A 23,965-nucleotide genomic window follows, 5' to 3' on the forward strand; every position below is an offset into this window, starting at 1 on the left:
CTAGACTACCGAAGACACGGACACGGCGCACGAGGACGGCGACCAGACAGGGCTCTACGACGATGGCATCTTGATTCTTGGCTTCTTATGAATTGCGATCACCGATCAGTTGTTTAGACCCAAGGTATTTTTTTCTTTTTTTATTTTTAATCTAAATTAATTATTTGTATAGCATTCTAGACTTTTAGAACTTTGTACCCATATAATTATATTTTTCTTCTAATTGAGGTGTTAGAATTTTAGAATGTTACCTAAGAAATAATTGTCATGTGTGAGAAAAGAAAACGAATATATTGCTTTTTTAATCTACATTGTTCCTCGATAATTATCATACATCTACAAATATATTACTTAATCTATATTATTCCTCGATAATTATCAGACATGTTAAATTAAAAATATGTTATTGAATTTGTTTTTGTTTTCTAAGTAAAATTAGTGTATATATATTATAAGATTTTATGCATGGTCAAAAGGGGCCCTTAGAATCTAGGACTGGCACTGAGAATCACCACCTCCGGGAACAAGGGATGCCCTGAGGCCAAGTGACCGGACGATAACGTAGTACAGCGTAGGCAACGAGCTTGGAGCCCATAGACCGTAGATGCAGTAGCCCAGCTGCAGCGGCAGCTCGATCTTTCCATGCCCAAACAACACCGAGCAGTACTGCGAGAGCAGAATGGAGAAGTTGCCCTCGCCGAACCTCCTGTGCTGCAGCAGCGTCTGAGCAAGCGTCGTCGGAGCGAGGCCCAGGAATGCCTTCCTCTACGGGTTGAAGTAGACCGACGCACGCCCTCTGCACTGGATCGCCAACCCGGTGATGACTGATGACGTCCTCCACCGGGCAACCGTATTTTACGCCCATCTCACGCCCCCACTACGTGTTGCTTGCCTCGTAGGCGCAGGTCGCTACAGACTTGGCTTGCTCTTCGATCTCGTCGATGTGTTGTTGAGGTTTTGCTGCTGTGATCCCTGTGTCGTCCCAATCTTGCTTGTAGTCTTCAGTGGAGCTTCTTCCACAGAGGATTTCCCTTCTGTGGAAGCATCCGGTACCGATATACGCGGGGCCGCCCACACCATCCATGCCGCATAGCTCTACCTTCAGATTTTTGACAGATAGATGTATGAAATAATGTACTTCATCTTGTATTTATGTCAAGGTTCAGAAGGAATGAAGTCAGATCATAGTAGATAGCTTTAAGATAGCATGTAACTTCTTGTTTGGTTGCACTGGCCTCGTTGATGACATTGAGGGAGTTACCATATATGCCATTCTTGGTCAAGTTGGCGTAGTTCTGGGGGTACTGCACAAACCCAACCTTGTGGCCCATTTCTTCATCCATGAAGAAACACAGTGCATCTGTGATCGAATCGCTGTTGTTGGAGTAGACGTCGCAGTCCACGTTCAGGATGATAGGGCTGTTGCTTATCACCGACGACACCCTTATCTGAATTTCAGTAGATACAACATACAATGCCATAAAGAAATGTTCGGTGGTACGACTCTTGTTCACTTTTTTGTTTTGATAATACGTACATACTTCGTCACGTTATGCCTGCAGGATTGGTGTATATATTGCTGTCTGTTAGCCTTAATATTATTAAGATGGAAGTTGTGCTTATTTTAAGGACTAGGATAGTATTATTGCTAGCTATATATCTTGGTACTATAGACGATACTAAACATATACTGATCGGATGTTGATGATAAAAATGTGAAGCGCATGCATTCCGGAGTAAAAGACTGATGACGTGAGTGCACCAGAGCGTTCATCGCCCCAGCCTTGAAGTTGTGGTGATAGTGAGCCCTCTTCTCGCGTGCCATGTACACCAATGTAGGTAGCATGCTTCCTCCGTTGTCAACTACGCTCCGATCCTTCCCATCAATCAAAACCTAGCTAGCAGGGGATACAAATGTTAGGCTCGGTGGTGTTCATTATCTCATCAGTCATGACACAAAAAAAATGTATATTGTAGATGTAGATGACTCAAAAGTTAAGCGTCTTTATTTTTCGTAATGAGTTTTTTGGAACAGAAAGAACAAAACCTAGAACTATACCAGGCTTGACAAATAAACCACCTGAACAATCGGCTGGTGATTTTGCGAGGTAACTTCTGAAGAATCCCACTCGTAAAATCCCTTATGCATTGCTTTGATTTCTTCAGGAACCTTGCCCAGCAAGGACGCAGAATCGATGCGCTCGGTCATTTCTTTGTACGACTCCTGCTCATCGACCAAGAACACATGCACTACGGGATACTGATTAATTACCGAGTGTGATAAACACTCGGCAAATATGGATAAACACTCGGTAAATTGTTTACCGAGTGCCACACTCGGTAAACATGACTCGGTAAACAACGACTCGGTAAAGTTAGTTTACCGAGTGTCAAATAACGGGACACTCGGAGAATAAATCTTACCGAGTGCTACGCCGGCACTCGGTAAACAACTACGACGTGACGGTCATCAGTCCCCAAGCTCGCCGTTAACGGCGTCGTTTACCGAGTGTTATACATAGCACTCGGTAAACAGATAACCATTTTCATGATTAAAACAATTCCGCAAATATTTTTCCCTAATATAGTTTACCGAGTGTACCAGTAACACTCGGTAAACATGTAACTCGTTAACCGAGTGTTCCACTCGGTAAAAAATGGCACATATATCCGAGTGGGTCGTGGCACTCGGTAAAAAATGGCACCACTCGGCAAAATTAACAGAATCAGAACCAATTTGGTTCTGTTCTCTGTTTTACCGAGTGTAGCACTCGGTAAACATTACCTTTACCGAGTGTAACACTCGGTAAAACTTGTCCACAGTATTTTTTTTTGTTTGTTTCAGTGCATATCCAGCCACAATTAACAACAATTATAACAGAATATCACAGTTACCAACAGATAGACAATATATATCACATATATGTCCACAAATGTCACATCCACTCATTATAACCAACATATAGCTACAACAAATGTCACAAGCACAATGCAAAGTCCACAAACACCATCAACATGTCCAAAGTCCACAAAGTTCAACCCACTTCTAAGTTCAACATACAAACAAGTGAAACATGGTCCTGTCACATGGTCGGAGCCCTACCGAGAAACGGAGACAAGTCCAAGTCTTGATCGTTGTTCGATCCAGCTGTAGAAGGTCCCTGGAATGAGGGAGCAAAAGAAAATAAACATATTTGTCAATTAATCATAAGGTAGTATGCCAAATTCAAATATTCCTTCGAAAGACCAGTTAACAGTGACATCAATATATAGGCATATAATAGATAACACATATCAAGTTAGTTGCTGTTTAGGTCTCCTCTATGTGCAAGATATCGACAAACTTAAATCGCAAAAGTTTTTTAGATTATCTCTGGAAAGCAAAGGAACAGAACAACATGATTTGGAAAGCAAAGGAACAGAACTAGGGCCGCTCTCCCAGCTAACAGATCTTCATATCTGTTTCTTGGAGAATGTAGCTTCTTCCTCATCTGCTATACTGGCCAAACTTGGTGAAAAGTACCACCTAAGATATCTGTCACTGTGTTGTACCAGTAGACTTGGCGATGATGGTGTGTTGGTAAAAGAGGAAGAAGGGATCTCTGAGAAAGATAAGTGGCAAATCGAGGAGGTTTTTGATGAGCTCTGCCCTCCACTTGGCTTAGAAAACCTTAACGTTGAAGGGTATTTTGGTCAGCGGCTCCCAAGATGGATGATGCCGACAGCAGTCGCACCACTTCGGAGCTTGAGGATTCTAATGATGGATGACTTGGCCTGCTGCACAGAGCTTCCTAGTGGCTTGAGTCAGCTCCCCTGCTTGGAGCTTCTGCAGATTGTTCGTGCCCCAGCAATCAAGCGTGTTGGGCTTGAATTCCTACAACCAAGCAATCATGTAGGGGTTGCGTTTCCCAGATTACATGATTTGATTTTTGGTAGATTTGTCGAATGGGAGGAATGGGTGTGGGAGGAACAAGTGAAAGCCATGCCTATCTTGGAGAGGCTTAAACTCAACATGTGCAAGTTGAGCCACATGCCTCCTGGCCTTGCCTTCCACGCAAAGGCATTGAAGGAATTAGGCATCTATGGTGTCAAGAACCTAAGCTCTTTGGAGAACTTCACTTCTGTTGTCCACCTCGACGTGTTTAGGAACACTGACCTGGAGAGGATCAGTAATCTACCGAAACTGCAGAAGCTCGTCATCGTCATGTGCCCAGAGATGAAGGTATTGGAGGGCATGCCTGCACTACAGAGACTCAATTTGGAGGATTATGGCATGGAAACAGTCCCAAGGTATCTGCAGGATGTAAACCCAAGGCATTTGCTGCTAGATTGTTCCTTATCCCTGCTCACTTCCATAGCAGCAGGGAAATCTGGTCCTGAGTGGCACAAGTTCAGCCACATCCAGCAAGTCAAAGCCTAACATGATGCCTTTCAAGGTCTGAACAATGGAATTGGAGCACCTATGTACTCATGTAGAACCTAACATGATGCCTTTCAAGGTCTGAACAATATTACTAATAATCTAACTTATACATGTATGTATCCTACTCTCTTCTAGGTTCTAACATGATAGTGTTGACTGTAGCACAATCTGAACTGAAAAAGCCTTTCAAGATGAAGAGTGACTCACAGGAGTGCCGTCGCGCGGAGGTGGAGGCACCAACGGTATCATCGGCGGCGGCGGAGGCGGTGGAGGTTGGCCCATGCTCTGAGAAAAGCTGGCCATGTACTCGTACCAGGCCTTCTGCGACTGCTGGAAGGCCTCAAGCTGGGCCTGCACTCGCGCCCTCTCCTGTGCCAACTCGGCCTGGTGCGATAGCTGGAGGGCCTGAAACTGGCTCTGTGAGGCCTGCTGTGACTCCTGCAGGGCTTCAATCTGGGCCTACAATTATTTATCACATAGTTAGAATGCAAATAAAGAACGGGTAGAAAATGAATGGACAACGAATGCAACAGAACTAACCTGGAGTGCTACCACCTGGGGCTGTGAGCGTGGGCGTATGGCCGGGCTCGAACTCGTGCTCCGGGCTCTAATCTGGGCGAGTGTCTGAGTGTTGGCCGTGTCTATGGTGCTGTTGCCCATATAGTACCTCCCGTGTGGCTTACCTGGTCCCAACCTCATGACGATGTCACCCTCGAGGTCAGCGGTGCTCGGATCAAATTCTGGCCCATGGATCTCTCTCGCCATCGCCGTGTACTCGCTGAGGCGACTGTGCACGCTCAGGTTACTGTATGCCTCGGGCGGGTCCTCCGGGTTGTAGACGAGGTCGGGGTCCTTTGCCTTGCCCTTGTGTGCCAAGGCATATGCCTTGAACGAGGCGCACTCCTGACCGGGGTGGAACCGCGTCTGTAGGAAGAAGCACAACAATAAGATATTATGCATTCAGAAGTTAGCGTAGCAACAACGAAATGAAATCCGCGTACATATCTGGCTGCATATTCCTCCTCCTCCTCATCCTCCTCCGTGGCCGCTACGAACTCGTGGTCGTCGTCCTGTGGAGGAGGTGTCGGCTCTCGACGCCCTCGTCGTCGCCGTCCTCCTCCTCCACCCTGGGCTCCTCCTCCATCCTGGGCTCCACCTCCCTGGGCACGCCCTCGTCGTCGTCCTCCTCCTCCTCCCTGGGCACGCCCTCCACCCTCAGTCTGTGCACGCCCTCCTCCTCCACCCTGGCTGGACCCCTCGCCACCAGCCAGTAAGGTCATAACCGACCTAAGCTTCCTGATTCCACCGCCCACCATCAATCACCTGCAACAAAAGGAATAAACTATCAGTACGCATATACAAAAGTAAATGTATCATACATGTATAAAAGAGATGCAAAATAAGTAAATGTATCATACATGTATAAAAGAGATGCAAAATAAGTAAATATATCATACATGTATAAAAGAGATGCAAAATAAGTAAATGTATCATACATGTATAAAATTGCCATAAGTACTACAGATCTTACATGTACTAGAAATAATCATCAAGATCATTGATAGGTGGGCCAAAAATCTCATCATCGCTATTGTCGACGTAATTATGATCGTCTCTCAAAGTCTCATCACTAGCGACACTGCCTGAATGGTGTTGCTCAAGTAATAACAAGTCCTTCGCGTTGTGAACCTCCTCTCCATCATCCCCGTCAACAATGATCGTATCATTGTCTACTTCCATTGCGAGATCTACATCTAAGACAATCTCAAAACTCCCTTCTAATCCTTCTTCTTGAAAGAACTCTCCGTCATATGTGTTTGCATCGATGTTATAATCATCATCGTTTGGGACGGGTACTTTACCATGCGGCGATACCTTGTACACAACATCATACGCCTTAAGACGGTCTTTGGTTTGGCACGGGTATGAGAGATAATAAACTTGCGTGGCCTGTTGGGCCACAATGTACACGTCGTCTCCTAACAAGACGGATGACTTTAGAACTTCGACTAACCCAAGCTCAGGGGTCTTTATCACTTCTTTGGGATCAAACCAATGGCATTTGAATATGACAGGATGAAGAGGTACACAACCAGGAAACTTGAGTTTGTATATTTCTTCAATTATTCCATAGTAGTCCAACCCATCTGTGCCTGGCGTGAAAACACCGGTATTTGTGGTTCTTCGATTCGGCCGACTCTGCTCATGCCGAGTTGTGTGAAAGCGATATCCATTGACATCGTACACAGAGAATGACTTGACCCTAAATTCAAATCCATTGGCAACTTGCCTCAACTCGGCACTCATAGACATGTCAGTTTTGGCCTGCTAGTTCAAGTAGGATGATTCGTTATATATTTGTCAAGTTGAGAGTTAAGTACAAACAACAAATGAAATTGAACAGTACCTCCTCCTTGAACCAACAAATAAAAGTGGGATTTCGTTCTCCCGCGCCATGTCTTAGAAGGGTTTCAACTTCCGCTTCGGTGGGTTCCCTCCGTGATGGACGATGGTAGAGGAGAACAAATTTGCTGTAACGGACGTTAACAAGAGGGTTGGATGGGTGCATGCGAAATACTGACAAGAAAAGAAACAAGTTTGTGTAAAACTTACGCAATGTACGGGCCAACCTCTTCAAGGTTCCGCAACACATACAGCTGGATAGAGCGCCACTCTTCTAGGCTCAACATCTTCAAGGTAGGTTCACTTGCACTTCCGAGTTGCCCTCGGAAAAGGCTGAGGGTCGACTGATTGTCGGCAGCATTGTAACGAGGGGGTGGATTATGCACGTTAGGAAGGTTGTCGGCATAGTATCTTGTTGTGAAGTATGACACCTCCTCCACAATGGATGCCTCTGCACAGGAAGCTTCAATTTTGCATTTATTTTTGCATTTTGTTCTAAGAACCTTTAGGCATCGCTCAATTGGATAGCACCAACGGGCATGCACAGGGCCCCCCATTTTTGCCTCATATGGTAGGTGCAAGAGCAAATGTTGCATCGGATTGAAGAAGCCGGGGGGAAAGATCTTCTCCAACTTGCAGAGCAACACCGGGGCCATTCTTTCCATTTCTTCAATCTCGGTCCGAGATATCTCCTTAGCACATAGCTTGCGGAAGAACATGCTCAACTCAGCCATCACTCGCCAGATGTGATCAGGGAAATAGCCACGAACCATCACCGGAAGAAGGCGCTCAATCCATATGTGGTAATCATGACTCTTCAGCCCTGTGATTCTCATGGTACTTAAGTTCACACCCCTCCTCCAATTCGCTGCATACCCGTCAGGGAACATCAACGATTGGAACCATTGAAGAACTTCTTTCTTTTGGGCCCTCGTTAGGACGAAGTCGGCCTTAGGCTTCTTCCATGACTTCCCGCGAAAGGGAGGCAACATGTTTAGCTTTGGTCTATCGCACAGCGTTGCTTGATCCAATCTAGCCTTGACATTGTCCTTTGACTTTTCCCAGTCCATGATTGTGTGAAGGACCGCCTCGGCGAAATTCTTTTCAGTGTGCATTACATCAATGTTATGTGGAAGAAGGAGGTCCTTAAAGTAAGGAAGCTTCCACAAGCACGACTTGTGTGTCCAGGCATGCTCTTTTCCGTATCCCACGAAGCACCCCTTTTTATTGTCGACCACAAGACCATCTAACATCTCAAGAACCTGGGCACCTGTCATCATTTCCGGTGCAGAGTCTTCCACTGTGACACCTTTTCGAAAGTTCTTCTTGTCTCTCCTGAATGGGTGGTCAAGAGGGAGGAATTGTCGATGTTTGTCAAACGAAGAAAACTTGCCCCCCTTCTCCAACCGAAAGAACTCCACAGCTGACTTGCATATCGGGCATGGCATCTTCGTGTGAACACACCAGCCACAAAATAACCCATAAGCCAGGAAGTCATGCATGGAATAATGGTACCAAATATGCATTCTGAAGTTTGTCTTTGTGAATCGGTCGTATGTCACTACCCCTTCGTCCCATGCACGGACCAAATCGTCTATCAAAGGCTCCATGTACACACTCATATTAGCCCCCGGGTGTCCTGGAATTATAAGTGACAAGAAAATATTTTGCCGTTGAAAGGCGACGCCAGGTGGGAGGTTGAGAGGGATGACAAATACGGGCCAACATGTGTATGGTGAAGAACCCATACCATAAGGATTGAACCCATCAGTTGCCAGTGCAATGCGTACATTACGAGCCTCGTCAGCTTTGTCGGTATGCTTCCGATCGAAGCTTTTCCATGATTCACCATCGGACGGATGTATCATCTTGTCAGTGTATCGGTGTCCAGTTTTGTGCCACGTCATCTGTTTTGCGGATTCCTCGCTCATGAAAAGCCGTTGGATCCTCGGTATGAAAGGAAGGTACCTCAGGATCTTTGCGCCGACTTTTGTTTGCGTCTTCCGACCATCACCAGATTCTAACTCAATGTACCTAGATGCCTTACACTTCGGACAGTACTTATCGTCAGCATGTTCTCCCCTGAATAAGATGCATCCGTTCGGACAAGCATGTATCTGCTCGTACGACATCTTGAGTGCACGAAGGATTTTATTTGACTCATACGTGTTCTTTGGCAGAACGTGATCATCCGGAAGTAGGGTGCCAACTACTGTCAACAGTTGATCGAAGGATTCTCTACTCCAGCTAAACTGGGACTTCACAGCCATTAGACGTGCAATGGCATCCAGTTTAGAAACATTGGTGCGCCCGTGAAGGGGTTGTTGTGCCGCATCCAACATGGCGTAAAACGCCTTTGCAGTTTGCTCTGGCTCCTGCTCTGCACTTCCTTCATCGAAAGCCATGTCATGGTCATTTAACATTTCTGCCACCCCGGCTTCAGAATCAAACTCCTCGATCCGTTGTCTCACGACCTCTTCTCTCGCACGATGGCGTTCACCATGCATGGTCCACCGGGTATAGTTCTCTACAAATCCATTGTTGACAAGATCTTTACTCATCTCCTCATATGTTTTCATTGCCTTGTTCTTACACTTCCTACAGGGACACCAGGCATGTCGTCGTCCGTTTGCAAATGCCTTCGTCATGAAATCATTGGCCTTCTCAATCCATTCATTTGTGTATTGACCCCTCTTCTGATAGCCCGTGTACATCCACTGACGGTCATCCATCCTAACATATAGACGATATTGCAGTTTAGAGCAATAAAACTGGAAATAAGATCAATGGGACCTAAAATGATCATAGTCACCTCTCAGTGTAGTCAATGTACCTATACTTAATAAATTTGGATACCAAAAACACATGGAAAATTTATCAGCTTTGCATGTGATGGAATATATGTGGCCTTTCCAGGATTGGATTGACATAAAGAACGCCACCAATCAGGATATAACCACAACTATCTAGAATAGCATGTCGCGTCCGAGCCATTATACAAAGAGGAACAGAGACATCCTCCAGAATTGGTAATGGACGCATCTAATGGAAAAAAAAGGAAAAAAATATCTACATCTAAAATGACAAAGATATTGCTCACTTGTTAGATGAGTTCAGACAGCCAAGGGTTTGGTCTTCAACTACCACAAGTACTATCAGAAACTCTAGTCCAAAACACAATTGCTCATCACCACTCAAAATCTAACTTCTCAGAGCAGGAAGTAAAGAAAAATGTATATAAACTAATAATAAAAAGGTTGAGAACTGGTACTTAGGAGCTCAGACAGCCAAGGGTTTGATTGTCAAATACTACCATGATAATATCTGAAACTCTAGTCCCCAAAAGTTGCTCTTCACCACTCTCATTTCAAATGAACCATTGTAACCACACAGAAAAGAAGACACGAATCCAGTCTATGATGCTGCCTGGAACAAAGAGAAAATAGCATCTACTTAGGATAATTATCTAAAGTAGTTGGTGGCTGTGTCAGCCCTTATCTTTATCCCTAGCATCTACTTTAGCATCTCTAGAATATGCTGTAGCTTTCTTAAGGCTCAAGCAAGCTTTCTTAAGGCTCAAGCAAGCTATCCTATATGTATCCCAACCCTTCCATAGTTGTGGCATGGCTAATGAAATCTGAAATTTAGCCCCAAACCTGTGTTTTGGTTCTAACAGTAGCCACTAACCAGGCCAACCTAGCAAATAATTCCAATGATTTCTATACAAGCTCAAATCAATTTGGTCAGTCCTGTTATAAATACAACTAGTCAATAGAGGGCGTGAGCTACATGCAAAGGCAGCCAAAACTACAGAGGTTGTACATCAGACAGATGAATTAGTCTGACATATAAGTAGCTAACTTCCTTGTTCTGAAGGCTGAAAAAATAATTATGTTGCAACGAAAAGGCAAAATATGTGGCTTAAACCCACAGAAGTAAACAATCTTGTGCTGTTATTTAACTCCCAGCTCACAGTACAGAGCCGAAGCTGATGACAACACACACTCTTCGAGTTTTTCAGCCTCAACACAAATCAGAAAGCACTAGTGCAAGGATAGTTAAACTCGGTTCCGATTTACCCAGTATAATTATTTGAGAGAAATAACTAAACTACAATACTATTACTAAACTGCAAATGCATTTGGACACCGCCCAGTCTTGTCATGCGGGTGCAGCAGCTCCAAGTAGGAGCTACGCAGGAACTTGAGCCGATTGCAGACTCCAAACACTGGACGACTTCATGAGTGGCCAATGGGATGCAAGGTTTGCACCAAGAAAAATTCTCAAGTTGGACTTTGAGAAAGACTGACAAACAGAATTGAGACTTCCTTTTTGAATGTCTCAAGCAAAGAGGTTTTGGTGTTAAATGGTGTGACTCGATTAAGTTAGTAATGAGCTCTGGCACTGTTAGTGTCAAGGTGAATAATTCTAATGGAAGTTATTTTAAATCTGGTAGAGGGGTTAGACAAGGGGATCCCCTGCTGTCTCCCTTCCTTTTCAACATAGCTGCTGATACTTTGGCTAAAATGATTTCTCTTGCTCAAAGTAATAATCTGATTAAGGGGTTGGTTCCTGAATATATTGAAAATGGGGTAGCAGTTCTTCGGTATGATGATGACATGATTCTGTGCGTCCAAGATGATAAAGAGCAAGCTGCTCATCTCAAACTTCTTCTTTACCTTTATGAGAAGATGTCTGGTCTGAAAATTAACTTCTCTAAGAGTGAGGTCATTAGATAAGTCAAGATGACACTAAAAGCCTGGAATTTTCCAATATGTTCAACTGTGCAATTGGTAAATGGCCCATTAAGTACTTAGGAGTTCCTATGGCTAGCTGTAGACTCAAATCAGGCCTTAGTGGTGAACATATATCAGTTGTGTCATGTAGTTGTAAACAAAGGTTCCTTACATTCAGGTTGAACAAATCATGACCTACTTAGAAAAAAAGGACACTCAATCAAATGAAAAGCATCACGGCGCCATGATGTTTGCAGCCATCTACTAATACTAGTTGCATCACGGCGCCACCAGACGGAGGGGAGAGGTGGGCAACAGGGCAGTTACCTGGCGTCGACGGGAGCAGGCAGGGGTCCCTTGTCGCCACCGGTGCGGCGGGAGCACGTACGGAAGGGGAGGCCGCGGTCAGGGGAGGGGAGAGAGTGCTCGCCGTCGCCGCTGCTGCTGGGGCCCACCCCACCCCACCTCGCGGGAACGGGAGCGAAGGAGGGAGCACGGGGCGGCGTCGGCGGAGGGGATCGTCGTCCGGTGCGCCGGTGCCGCTGTCTCTCTCTCCGTCTCTCCGGTGGCGGCGGCTGTGGGGGACCGCCCGGTGGCGGCGGTGGTGGAGGGGAGGAGGCGGCCGCGGCGGTGGGGATCAGGCGTGTGCGGTGTGTGTGTGAAAGTAGGAAACGATTTGAGGGAGAAACGGCTTGTTGAATGCTTCTGTTTACCGAGTGCCTAGATGTACGACACTCGGTAAACTCAAGCACCGCAGCCCTGGTACATGTTTACCGAGTGCCCCGATCTACGGCACTCGGTAAACATAAGCATGGCAGGCAGGTGGGCCGTGGCTAATCTTTACCGAGTGTTTTAGGTCACACTCGGTAAAAGTCTCCATTATTTCATGCAAAACAAAAATGAAAAAATGCCAATTATTTCATGCCCCGAAATTGCTTGTTTGAGGCCCTAAATGAATTCAAATCAAAAAGTGGTCAACTACAAAGTTTCATAACTTTTTGAGATCTACAATTTTTATTTAGTAAGTTTTTCCATCCGAGGTCGTTTGAAAAATTTGAATTTTAAATTTGAGAGATTCAAACGTAGTTTTGCATGATAAGATGATTTCAAATCAAAAAGTTGTCAACTACATAGTTTCAGAGTTACATAAAACTATGTAGTTGACTACTTTCAGAGTTACATGAAACTATGTAGTTGACAACTTTTTGATTTGAAATCATCTTATCATGCAAAACTACGTTTGAATCTCTCAAATTTAAAATTCAAATTTTTCAAACGACCTCGGATGGAAAAACTTACTAAATGAAAATTGTAGATCTCAAAAAGTTATGAAACTTTGTAGTTGACCACTTTTTGATTTGAATTCATTTAGGGCCTTAAACAAGCAATTTCGTTTTTTCAATGGTACAATGGTACACAGGTCATTTTGAACTTTTATAATGGCACACAGGTAAAAAAGGTAATTTTTACTCTGGTTCGTAGCCACCTCCGTTAGAATTGAATGGCAAGCTGACGGAAGTGGTATACAGAGCAAAAGAAATTTCAAAGAGGGTATTGGAGAACCTTTTCAAATTTCAATGGTACACAGGTCATTTCAATATTTTATAATGGCACACAGGTAAAAAACTCAATATCATATGTGGATAGAGGGAAAAGAATGAAGGGAACAAACAAGAAATTTGGTTGAATTTTACCGAGTGTTGCTCCAGTACACTCGGTAAAAGATAGTGTTTACCGAGTGTTGTGAACTTACACTCGGTAAAAGATAGTGTTTACCGAGTGTTGTGAACTTACACTCGGTAAAACTTTATTATTACCGAGTGCAAATACTTCTACACTCGGCAAACATGTCATGCCGTGACGCCGTTTGGCGCACGGTTGGTACACTAGGAGACGTGGCAGCTCAATACCGAGTGTCTATTTTTACCGAGTGCGCCCCTTCGGTAAAATTGTAGTTCTACCGAGTGTTTGAGGTTACCGAGTGTTCGGACTCGGTAAAGAGGTCTACTACCGGGTGTTTATGTTTTCCGAGTGTTGGCACTCGGTAATAAATGTTTTCCGAGTGTCCCGACTTTTGACACTCGGTAAATATATGGGCACTCGGTAAATGTACAGTCTCCGGTAGTGATGGATCATCAGTACATTGTCGATGCAGCATGCATGCAGCTCGATAATTATTTCTCACGCGCGAGCCCCCCACGAATGATTAGCTATCAATTACTACTACGTACTGCAGCAAACGCTGTACTACTGCACGTACAGCCAGCATTCACTAATACTGCAAACCGGCCGCCTGGCCGGCCTCTGCCTGCCCTGCAGGGAAGGAACAACAAGGCCACGTTTAGATTAATGTTTTTTCAACCTGATGAATAGTATCACTTTCGTCTTATTTGATAAATATTGTCCAATCGTGGACCAACTAGGCTCAAAAGATTCATCTCGTGATTTCCAACTAAACTGTGTAATTAGTTATTTTTTTTACCTACATTTAATACTCCATACAAACGGCTAAAAATTGATGTGATGGAGAGAGAGTGAAAAAACTTGGAATTTTGAAGGGAACTAAACAAGGCCCAACAACCGATCTCCAGATGAAATTAAATGAAAGCATGCGTATTTATACTCCTATTTATTTACCTTGACTAGTGACCATTCTTCGTCGCTGCACAACAACGCACCTGCAGCACGAAGCTTAACATCAATCTCCGAGAAGTATGCGGCCGGTGACCTCGGCTCGATGCTGTGTGCCTGTGTCTCCTGCAGAATGGCAGCCAGAGCTTGGCAAACCGGGACGCCTCCCACAGAGCGTAGAACGTGAGGGCCGAGCAGCCGTCGTCGGAGAGGTAGACGCTCAGCTTGTCAGCTGGGTAGCTGTACGCCATGACCGAGAGCACCGCGAAGACTACCAGGCTTGGCGGCTCTGACCGCGGGTCCGCGGTGCAGACGAAGATGTCCACGCAAGGGAGCTTGTCGCCGAGCCTGCTCAAAACCATTCTAGATAGATGCAGGTTAGAATTCAACGAGAGTGCATTTTTTTTAGTCAACATCGGGGGGAGAGCGGCCTCCCCACCTGAATTTTCATTCCACTGATGCCGGAATAACCGGGGGTGGAAGGGCACGGCGCCTATCCAATTACATGTAGATCATACAGAAGACGGGGTGAGTGATGGATTACATGTTAAGCAAGGAACTCCAACTACTGAGCAACACATTGCTGTTCCTAGGCAGCCGGCAGCACCACAGCGCAATCTCCTCTTTGCAGGCGGCCATGATCCTATTCAGGTTGGGGGCCAAGCCTCGGAACACGACATCATTCCTGTGCTTCCACAGCTCCCTGCAACAGAGGCGGATGAGAGAGCTCACCGCCGGTCCAAGAACATGGCGGAGTGCCGGAGTGGACTTCCAGAGTTCGTCCACCGGGGCAATAGCATCAGCATGCCACCCGATGTGTCTCCAGAACGATCTGGCGAAGGGGCAGCCAGACATGATGTGGTCGGCAGTTTCCTCCGGCGCGCCACAAATGTCACAGTCAGCGTTCTGGAGGATGTGCTTGCGGCGGAGAGATGTCTTGCATTGGATACGGTCGCGCATGGATGCCATGTAGATCAAGCCCGACCGGAGCTTGTGGTCCTCTGTTTCAAAGCTGCAGTACCTCTCGTCGGGGGCGGACGTTAAAGTAACATCGCCAAGGAGCTGTGTCAGCAGAGCTAGCTCCTGGGATGCCTGGGTGGAGAGCCGTCGCTGGAGCACGTTCGCGATCCCCCTGTGCACGATGTCGTGGACCGAGCGCACGCGGGCGTCGGCGTGGCTGTGCAAGGCCGGTAGTCGATCCGCCAGTGGAGCATCCAGCAGCCAAGTGTCATTCAAGAAGTCGGTGTTGCGGCCGTCCCCCACCGTGACCGAGGTCATACGCTGGTATGCCGGTAACAGCTAGCGCAGGGCCGACCAGTGAGCCCCATCGAGGGCGCCGCTCAGGTCCGGCAAGTCGACTTGCGTGGTGACCTAGCTCGCCCACGCGGAGCTCCCTGGATGGTGAAGGCGGTGGATCAGCTTGAGCAGCAGTGCGGCGTTCTGGGTTTCCAGGCGTTTGACGCCCAGGCCACCATCTTCTTTCAGCTCGCAGATGCGCTCCCAGGCAATGAGACACTTGGCCCCGGAAGCGTGGTCAGAGCCAGACCACAGAAATGCCCTGCGCCAGGCATCAATGGCCGAGTGCATATTTTTTAATGGGAGCCGGGGGGCGGTCGGCAATTATTAGGGCGTTTAGAATTCAAAAGCGACAATGGTGGACCCTGCGTGCTTGAGATAGATGCAGGTTATTTCCCTTCCATCCATGGTGCATTTTAGTTATTTCAGTAAGGCCCGTCTCTGAAAGTTTTACGAGAATTTCAAGCTGATATGGCATAGTATAGTAGGGATGATAAAAGTTTCAGGACAGTCACAGTGCTAGAAAATACTGCAAGTAGTTTCTATGGCTATTAATTTATGTATACATTATACATAGAAACTATGTTGCCAATGAATAATTTCAACAGAATCATCATTTATCCAATCACGCATTTTCTTTCTCCCGCATTTACCTATCACATCTTTTATGTGTTGGTTTTCCGTGTAGACATGATTTTTTTATTAAGAAAACCATTTCCTCCAACTCTCTCTCTCTCTTCAATTAATGTCAGGTTCATAAACTCGAGGTTCCCAATGGACCCGCTTCCCGGCAATACTAGGCCTAGCAGGCGGCGTAGCGACAACGCGTGTCTGGGCCGGCCTAGATACATAATGGCAGGCCAAGACCACGATCCGGTCCCCAACCAGCACCTCCGCGCCAGGAGACCTGGTCGGAGCCCCGAGCCAAAGGCCGGGCTGTGATGGGACCACAGTCCAACTCCGACCCTATTCCTCCGACTGAGGATATGCCGGACCTTTGTTCGCCTCTCTTTCCTGACCGTCACAGTCAGGGCCGACTGGGAACGACCGACCAGGACGCCTGCTCGGTGTGGGCCTGGGGAGCAAGCGGAGCAAATAAGGTAAGGCGCTCAAGTCAACCACAATACCGAGGACCGTACCCTGCCATGCCCTACGCACCTACAGGACGGTGTCGTCTGGCCATGTCAGACGGACACTATACAGCCTGCTAGAAACGACAGAGCACAAACAGTATTGTGGGCGCCGTCGTTTATCGTCCTAGGCGAACACTGTGCAACCTGCCAGGTATAGCAGGTCATGAACAGTCAGGTGGGCGATGGCGGCATAAACAGTATGGCGGGCGATGGCATGCCATACCCGACGGCGTGGGAGACAAGATTAGGTAGCACCCATACACACTCTCTCCCTTTCCATCTTTGACTTGTAAGGCTATCCCCTTCATCTATAAAAGAGGATACGCTATCTCCTAAAAGGACACAGTCTACACGCTCTCAACGGCGGATAAGCTTGGACACACAGAGCATACACTTCAATACTTAGCGCACGTTTGAGCATTCGTCACTCTCTTCCACTCGGATCAGAGTCCAACCGGGCCTCTAACACCCCCATTCTCTTTCCTTACTCATTTGTAACCCCACAGCAAACTTCGAGCACCTGGCTCATGAATAAAGTCACTGACCGACTAAAACTAGATGTAGGGCACGTTGCCTAAACCAGTATAAATCATGTGCCATTACGTGCTAGGCCACATCTGATCACAGCGCATGGCAAAACTATAAATATTTACTTGTCGGCCACATTTCGCACTGACAGTTGGCGTCGTCTGTGGGGAAGACGCCGTGCATTCACGCTTTTGGTCATCGGATGGCGGGCTCGAGCGATGCGATTCACTTCGACTCGCTGGAGTTTCTCATGCTCCCACTTGCTGGGATGTGGGTTCCTCCCATCTTTGTGCCACTCCAGACCTTCCTCTTTGGGAGTCTGGACTTCGTCGCCAACCAGCTCGGCGTACACCGCCTCCGTGAGGAGGGGCTTGTCCCAGCGCCCACTGGAGGAGGAGCGTCCTCCACCGGCCCTGGGCCACTCGACGACCTCAACGTCGAGACACCTGCGCTTCGCCTTGAGCCCATGCTGGGCTCAAACCCCACGGTGAGTGATGTACATATTGTTTTTACTCACTATTTAACACATTTCGCCAGGTCTCTGTAGGGACCCCATTCTCCCCACCGCGACCACCATGCGACCAGTTCTCCTACGGCTTCGCATCCCCCATGGACGCGTGCACACAGGGGCTCCGAAGGATGCTGACGGCACCCTCTCTCACGTCCGAGTTCGTGGAGATGGCGGGCTATGCCCCCGCCACCTTCCACGACCTCGTTGATGACGAAGTCAAAAGCGACGGCTCCAGCATCAGCGACATCATGGCACCTTGCCACCCTCTGTCCTAGGAGTGCGCCATGGAGGATGTCTTGGGACAGCTACTAGAGGTAGCGGAGTCTCTGCAGACTCACACCCCTCTGGACCCCATGCGCAGGCCCTGGCGCGTGCGCAGGAGCACGGCGAGGAGTTACGACAAAGGCGGTAGAGCTAGTCGCCGCCTACGCTGGTGCACCTGGCGCATCACTCTGTGCCACATGCGCGTAACCTGGTGAGCGGCGCTCGAGGTCATGCCCGTTAGGTCTGGCGTAGCATATTGGACGGAGGGGACGACCCCCCTCAGTTTACTCAGGTTGGCCAGAACATCTCTGCTGCAGTGATGCTTCTACGCAGCCTCCCCAAGCTTACCGACCCTAGGAGCAGGCGATCCACCGAAACCTCTGGGCACTGGTGGAGACTGTCGCCGTTCAGCAGACGGAGAGCTCCGCGTCGTGACACTGGCTCATGGCCTCTTGCCCAACCGGGGCACTGGGGCCACACCAGTCGAATCGCTATGTCCACTCACCGCAGCAGTTGTCGAGCGTGGAGCAGGAAGCCACGGCTGCACCACAGCCCAACCCGGCGCCCACTCCACACCAACCACCTGTGCGTGAGGGTCTCGGGCCGAACTGTGACGCTCATAGTGTCATCAACAATCGGCGCCACACACAATACATTGATGACGTCCATCGAATGGTGGCAAGAGCGGGCGGCGCGGGCCCTAGCTGGACTACCGAGGAGTACGAGGACATGCACCCCAGGTGTGGTGGCCGACCGAATGACCGGAGCCCCAGCCCTGATGGCCCGGGGCCACAGGCCTTTGGTTGCCGCATCCAGAAAGCGCCATTCCGACAGCATTTCTGACCACCCACCAACATCACCAAGTACACTAGGGAGACGAACCCTGGTGTATGGCTCAAGGACTTCTGGCTCGCCTGCCGAGCCGGTGGAGTGGATGATGACAACTTCATCATCCAGTACATCTCCATCTACGTGGGAGAGCATGTTTGGGCATGACTCAAATTTCTTTCGCACAACAGCATCCGCGACTGGGCAGACCTCAAGAGGGTCTTCATTGAGAACTTCTAGGGGACGTATATCCATCTTGGAAATTCCTAGGACCTCAAGAGTTGTCAACAGGAGCCCAATGAGTCCCTGTGGGATTACATCCACAGGTTCTCAAAACAGTGCAACTCCCTTCCTAATGTCCTCAACACGGACGTCATTAGTGCGTTCCTCTCTGGGACAACTTGCCAGTCCCTGGTCCATAAGCTTGGCTATGTGAAGCCCTGTACCACCCGCGACCTGCTCGACATTGCCACAAACCATGCCTCCGGCAAGGAGGCAGTCGGGGCGGTCTTCAGTAGTGGTCGAGACAAGGCCAAGGCCAAGCACGAGGGCCAAGGCGAGGGCCCCTCCACATAATAGGGGAAGAAGAACAAGAAGGATCGACGTCGATCGGCCAACCCAACTTTGGTCGCCGCTACCGATCGCACAGGCAAACAGTCCTAGCATGGGCCAGTCCAACCACTTCAACAAGCTCATAGAGAATCCATGCACCAACCACGCCTACCTTGTCAAGCACCTCGACAAGGACTACGAGCTTCTTAAGCGCTTCCTGCAGTAATACGACAAGCCAAAGGAAGGGAAAGGCAAGGAGGACGTGGCCAAGAAGGGAGGCACGGCGGGTAAGGATGGAGATAGGTTCCTTGACCCTAAGGAATGCCTCATGATCTTTGGGGGATCCGATGCCGTCCACTCCAAGCGCCAGCACAAAGTACACTACCGAGAGGCATGCACCGCCGAGTCGGTCATCCCCTCTTTCCTTAGCTGGTTAGACTCCCTGATCACTTTTGATCAGAGAGACCATCCTTCCCATGTCGCCTAACTGGGTCACTACTCGCTTGTCGTCGACCCCATCATCCGCAAGAAGCGCCTCACCAAGGTGCTGATAGATGGAGGCAGCGGCCTCAACATTCTATACGTTGACACCCTCAACGCCATGCGCATCCCTCAACGCCATGTCCCATGAGCTCTCCCTTCCACGGTGTGATCTCGGGGACGCAAGCTTACCCACTCAGGTAGATCGACCTGCCCATCACGTTTGGCGACCGAGCTAACTTTCACTCGGAGGTCCTAACCTTCAAGGTGGTAGACTTTCTGGGGTCCTACCATGCCATCTTGGGGCGGCCATGCTACGCCAAGTTCATGCCAATCCCCAACTATACCTACCTCAAGCTAAAGATGCCAGGACCGAACGGCATCATCACCGTGGGTAGCACCTTCTCGCATGCCTACACATGCGACCTTGAGCATTACGAGCTCGCCACTACCGTCATCAACTCCACCGAGCTCCTAGAGCTCGGGAATTCGGTGACTCTAGCAGTCCCTGACTGCAACGGGCCGACCTCCTCGAGTGCCTTCCATCTGACTAAGGAAACCAAGGTGGTGGAGATCGACCCCACTGACCCGACCAAGATGGTGCGGATCGGGACCAAGCTCCTGGCCAAATAGCAAAGCGAGCTCAATGACTTCCTACGCGCAAATCGGGATGTCTTCGCATGGAAGCCTATTAACATACGGGGCATATTGAGGGAGGTCGCCGAGCATGCACTATGCGTCATCCCAGGATCAAAGCCCGCCAAGCAACGCCTGCGTCGCTTTGATGACCGAAGCGCAAGGCCATAGGTGAAGAGATCACCAAACTTCTGGCAGCCAGATTCATCAAAGAGGTATACCACTCCAACTGGCTAGCCAACCCTATTTTTGTGAAAAAGAAGAATGAGAAATAGAGAATGTGTGTTGATTATATTGGCCTCAACAAGGCATGTCTAAAGGACCATTTTCCTTTGCCACGCATAGATTAGATAGTCAACTCCACCTCAGGATGCGAAATCCTCTCCTTTCTGAATGCCTACTCAAGCTATCACCAGATCACGATGAAAGAGTTCAACCAGGTTGCAACCTCATTCATCACCCTGTATGGTTCATACTATTATGTAACCATGCCTTTCGGTCTGAAGAACGTGGGTGCCACCTACCAACGATGCATGCAGCGATGCTTCGCCGATCAAATTGACCCACCTGACCAACCTAACCAAGTCGAGCAGCCAAAACCAACAATCACCGTCTATATAGATGACATAGTGGTGAAAATGGCTCAAGCTAGACTACTAACTTCTTACCCTTACACCATGCTTTTTTGTCGCAACGGCATGGTTTTGTTGCAACAAGCGTTGTTATCACAACGATTTTCACTTTTGGTTGCGATAGATTGTTTTTTTGCCATGAACATTGTTTTGTGGCCATAAGTGTGGAGATCGTTGCAAAAAGTAAGTGTTATCGCAACAAATTATTGAACGGTTGCAATAAGTGATTAATGTTGCCACGATTTGATTTGCGTTGTGGGCAAGTTTATTTTTGTTGCAATACTAAGGTAATATTGAAACTCTTTATTTTATGGTTGCAATAGCCCATCTATATCGCCACGAATATGTTCCATTGTATATAATAGTCGCTTGCATTGCAAAAAAATTGGTACATATAGCAACGAAAAAAATAGTTCGTTGCAATCACTAAGGTTGCAACGATTAGGGTTTCGTTGTATGTAGCAGTTTCGTTCATTGCAAAAAGGTTATAATATAGCAACAAAAAATTACATTGTTGCAATACCTAAGCCTTTCCACTTTAACGGTTGCATAATTTTTTAAAAAAAATGACAACAATGTGGGTTTTGAACCTGAGACCTCTTGGTCTTGAAAGTAAGCACCTACCAATAGGCTACGTCTATGTTTGTGTTAGTAATAGCGAAAGTACCCTATATTAATTAATGTTGACCAGTTATATTGGAAAAAGGATCTAATCTAATTTTACATATCACGTAGAGGTCGCGGCCTGTAGCTCCTGTCGCGGCTCCTTCTCTCCCATGGCCTCTCTTCTTCCCCCACGCGCTGTCTCCTTGCGAAGAACGTGGTGGAGGCCCCCCCTGATCCCTACAGCCAGCACCAGCAGCTAGCGTGGTCAAGGCCTCCCTGAAGCCTTTGTCGTCGTGGCGCCCCTTCCCTACAACCGTAGTCGTCAGGCCCTTGAATTCCCTGCAGCGACTACGGCATATTGGTGCCCTAATTCCTTCCTGATCATCGACGAGATAAGGAGAGCGAGCACCGTCCAATCCTTCCTCGGCGTGTGAGAGGGGACGGAGCGTTGAACCAGTTTCACCTCGCACCCTTCATCATCCACGAGAGAGACGATCAGCGGCCGGCCAGCGATCATCGACGTGAAAAAGAGAATCACGTATGCTTGCATTATTGCTCAGTTTTTTCTCTACATATTACTGTTAAGTTTGGTACTTGACTAGATCAAATTACTCACTGTTGTTGATAATCCAGACAAATTTTTGCAAGATTCTTATTCAGATGCATTGGCTAATTCACACATTTTTTTAATTTGTCTGGTTCAGTGCAAAAACATTCCATTCTTAGCCAATGGTACTCTATTTATGCTGAGGTCTAGTTGTTTCGTTTTTTGCTTGGTCTAGCAGTGTTGATTAGTTATTGTGACTTAATGTGTAATACTCCAATCTGAGTTTCGGTTCATCACATTTATTTTAAGGAGATAATAATTTGTTTCCATTAACTACTGTTCTGAGCATGGATGGAGAAAACAGCAAAACACGCTGGGTAGCTGTTGTCACAATGGACAGTGCTAAGCTTCTGAATATTGCTCTAGATATACTAGTATATAAAGTTTGATAAAAATGCCCTTTGGATGCATTAAAGTTTATTAAATTATAGTTAAAGTAAAGGGCCCTTTTTTAAGCTTGGCTCAGAAAATTGACAGATTTTTAATTTTCTTTATCTCTGATAAATAAAGTTTATAATAATGTCATGATCCCTTCAATTTAACATGCTACATGAAATCATTTTGCTACTAACTTCCAACCCTTATGCCACGCTTTTTTATCGTAACGACAAGATTTGGTGCTTGACATGGCCACGATTCCCCACCTTGGAAGTGGAGAACTCAATCAATTCCCTAAAACAAAGAGCATGCCAAATAATTAGAAGACAGTAAATTTTATCTCGTTCATCATGTATATATGTATTGAGGCACATGCGATAGGTAGCACACTGGTACCCAAAGATTGCAAAACATAAAATACATATGACTCTTATATTTGCTACAGCTCTAGCCTTTCTACAGGACATAGTCTAGAGACAAAATAATTGCACATAAATAATCTGCAGAATGCTAAGAGACTGTAGGACTAGAAAAGCATAATCTCAAACAATTAAATTGGACGAAGAAGTCTAAGCGCACAAAAAAATGTTCTACTTTCAATTGCAATTCACAAAATATGAGTTGCATAAATTCACATCACTCCAAGACTCTGTAAAACTACAAAAGGTAGCACCCACCTTAGCAGCAGATTGGAAGTCCCTTGTTGTCATGTCCAAAGCAAGTGCATAACCTGAGAAATTCAACCATGCATGCAGTTATCTCACATTGACTTCCCTGCTGCTGAAAAGGCCACAAACCGTTTTATTGACTCATAATATGCATCTCCAACGTACTAATAGTCATCTTCCTCATCGTCTGAAGTACGTGTACGTTGTCCAGTCATGGGCAAACCTACACTGATGAACAAGAAGTTCAATTCATGTTTTAATTACCTAACAGGAGTACTACATTCATGCAAGAGCCAAAAGTAATATCTATATATTGAACTAGAAAGCAGCAACATTTCAGAAATCAATCTCCAAGAAATGTAAGTATTGGTCATGTCCTAGAAATTGCAACGGCAGCAACAAGGTAGTAATAAAATCCTACTGAAAGCAGGCAATCCAACCAATTAAAGGTGCACTGATACATGCGCCACTAGTGTAAACATCTAATAGAAAAATTCCAACTTTATCGGATACATAGTAGCACCAATCAGGCTACCTAACTTTGGCTAAAATTAACTCAGGAGAAAGCTTGCAACAGAGAGTAGTTTTAGTTATCATTGTCTATTTCAGATTCAACAGTCCAAAATAAAATAAACAGAGAGTAGTTTTAGTTA

The 23,965-nt window shown here is 46.9% G+C and overlaps 1 protein-coding gene, 4 non-coding genes and 2 pseudogenes across 5 annotated transcripts; all 7 read right to left on the reverse strand.

The window, feature by feature from the left end:
- Positions 1 to 482: 482 nt before the first annotated feature.
- LOC136544205 (cellulose synthase-like protein E6) lies at positions 483 to 14,489 on the reverse strand (annotated as a pseudogene).
- LOC136547790 (small nucleolar RNA snoR80) lies at positions 9,722 to 9,857 on the reverse strand. Its single transcript, XR_010781743.1, has one exon. It is a non-coding gene; the product is annotated as a small nucleolar RNA snoR80 (small nucleolar RNA).
- LOC136547779 (small nucleolar RNA Z157/R69/R10) lies at positions 9,932 to 10,026 on the reverse strand. The gene has a single exon (XR_010781735.1). It is a non-coding gene; the product is annotated as a small nucleolar RNA Z157/R69/R10 (small nucleolar RNA).
- LOC136547781 (small nucleolar RNA Z157/R69/R10) lies at positions 10,098 to 10,192 on the reverse strand. Its single transcript, XR_010781737.1, has one exon. It is a non-coding gene; the product is annotated as a small nucleolar RNA Z157/R69/R10 (small nucleolar RNA).
- LOC136547789 (small nucleolar RNA snoR97) lies at positions 10,767 to 10,868 on the reverse strand. Its single transcript, XR_010781742.1, has one exon. It is a non-coding gene; the product is annotated as a small nucleolar RNA snoR97 (small nucleolar RNA).
- LOC136547728 (small nucleolar RNA Z278) lies at positions 10,974 to 11,075 on the reverse strand (annotated as a pseudogene).
- Positions 14,490 to 14,733: 244 nt separating the features above from the next.
- LOC136544206 (uncharacterized) lies at positions 14,734 to 15,471 on the reverse strand. The gene has a single exon (XM_066536442.1). It carries the CDS (start codon positions 15,469 to 15,471, stop codon positions 14,734 to 14,736), a length of 738 nt encoding a protein of 245 aa, XP_066392539.1.
- Positions 15,472 to 23,965: the final 8,494 nt, after the last annotated feature.

The sequence above is a fragment of the Miscanthus floridulus genome, chromosome 3 (genome assembly GCF_019320115.1).
Source record: "Miscanthus floridulus cultivar M001 chromosome 3, ASM1932011v1, whole genome shotgun sequence".
NCBI lineage: Eukaryota > Viridiplantae > Streptophyta > Magnoliopsida > Poales > Poaceae > Miscanthus > Miscanthus floridulus.

What these genes read in the sequence shown, in the direction of transcription:
- LOC136544206 (XM_066536442.1), bottom strand. Translation starts at nt 15,471, where the DNA reads ATGACCTCGGTCACGGTGGGGGACGGCCGCAACACCGACTTCTTGAAT.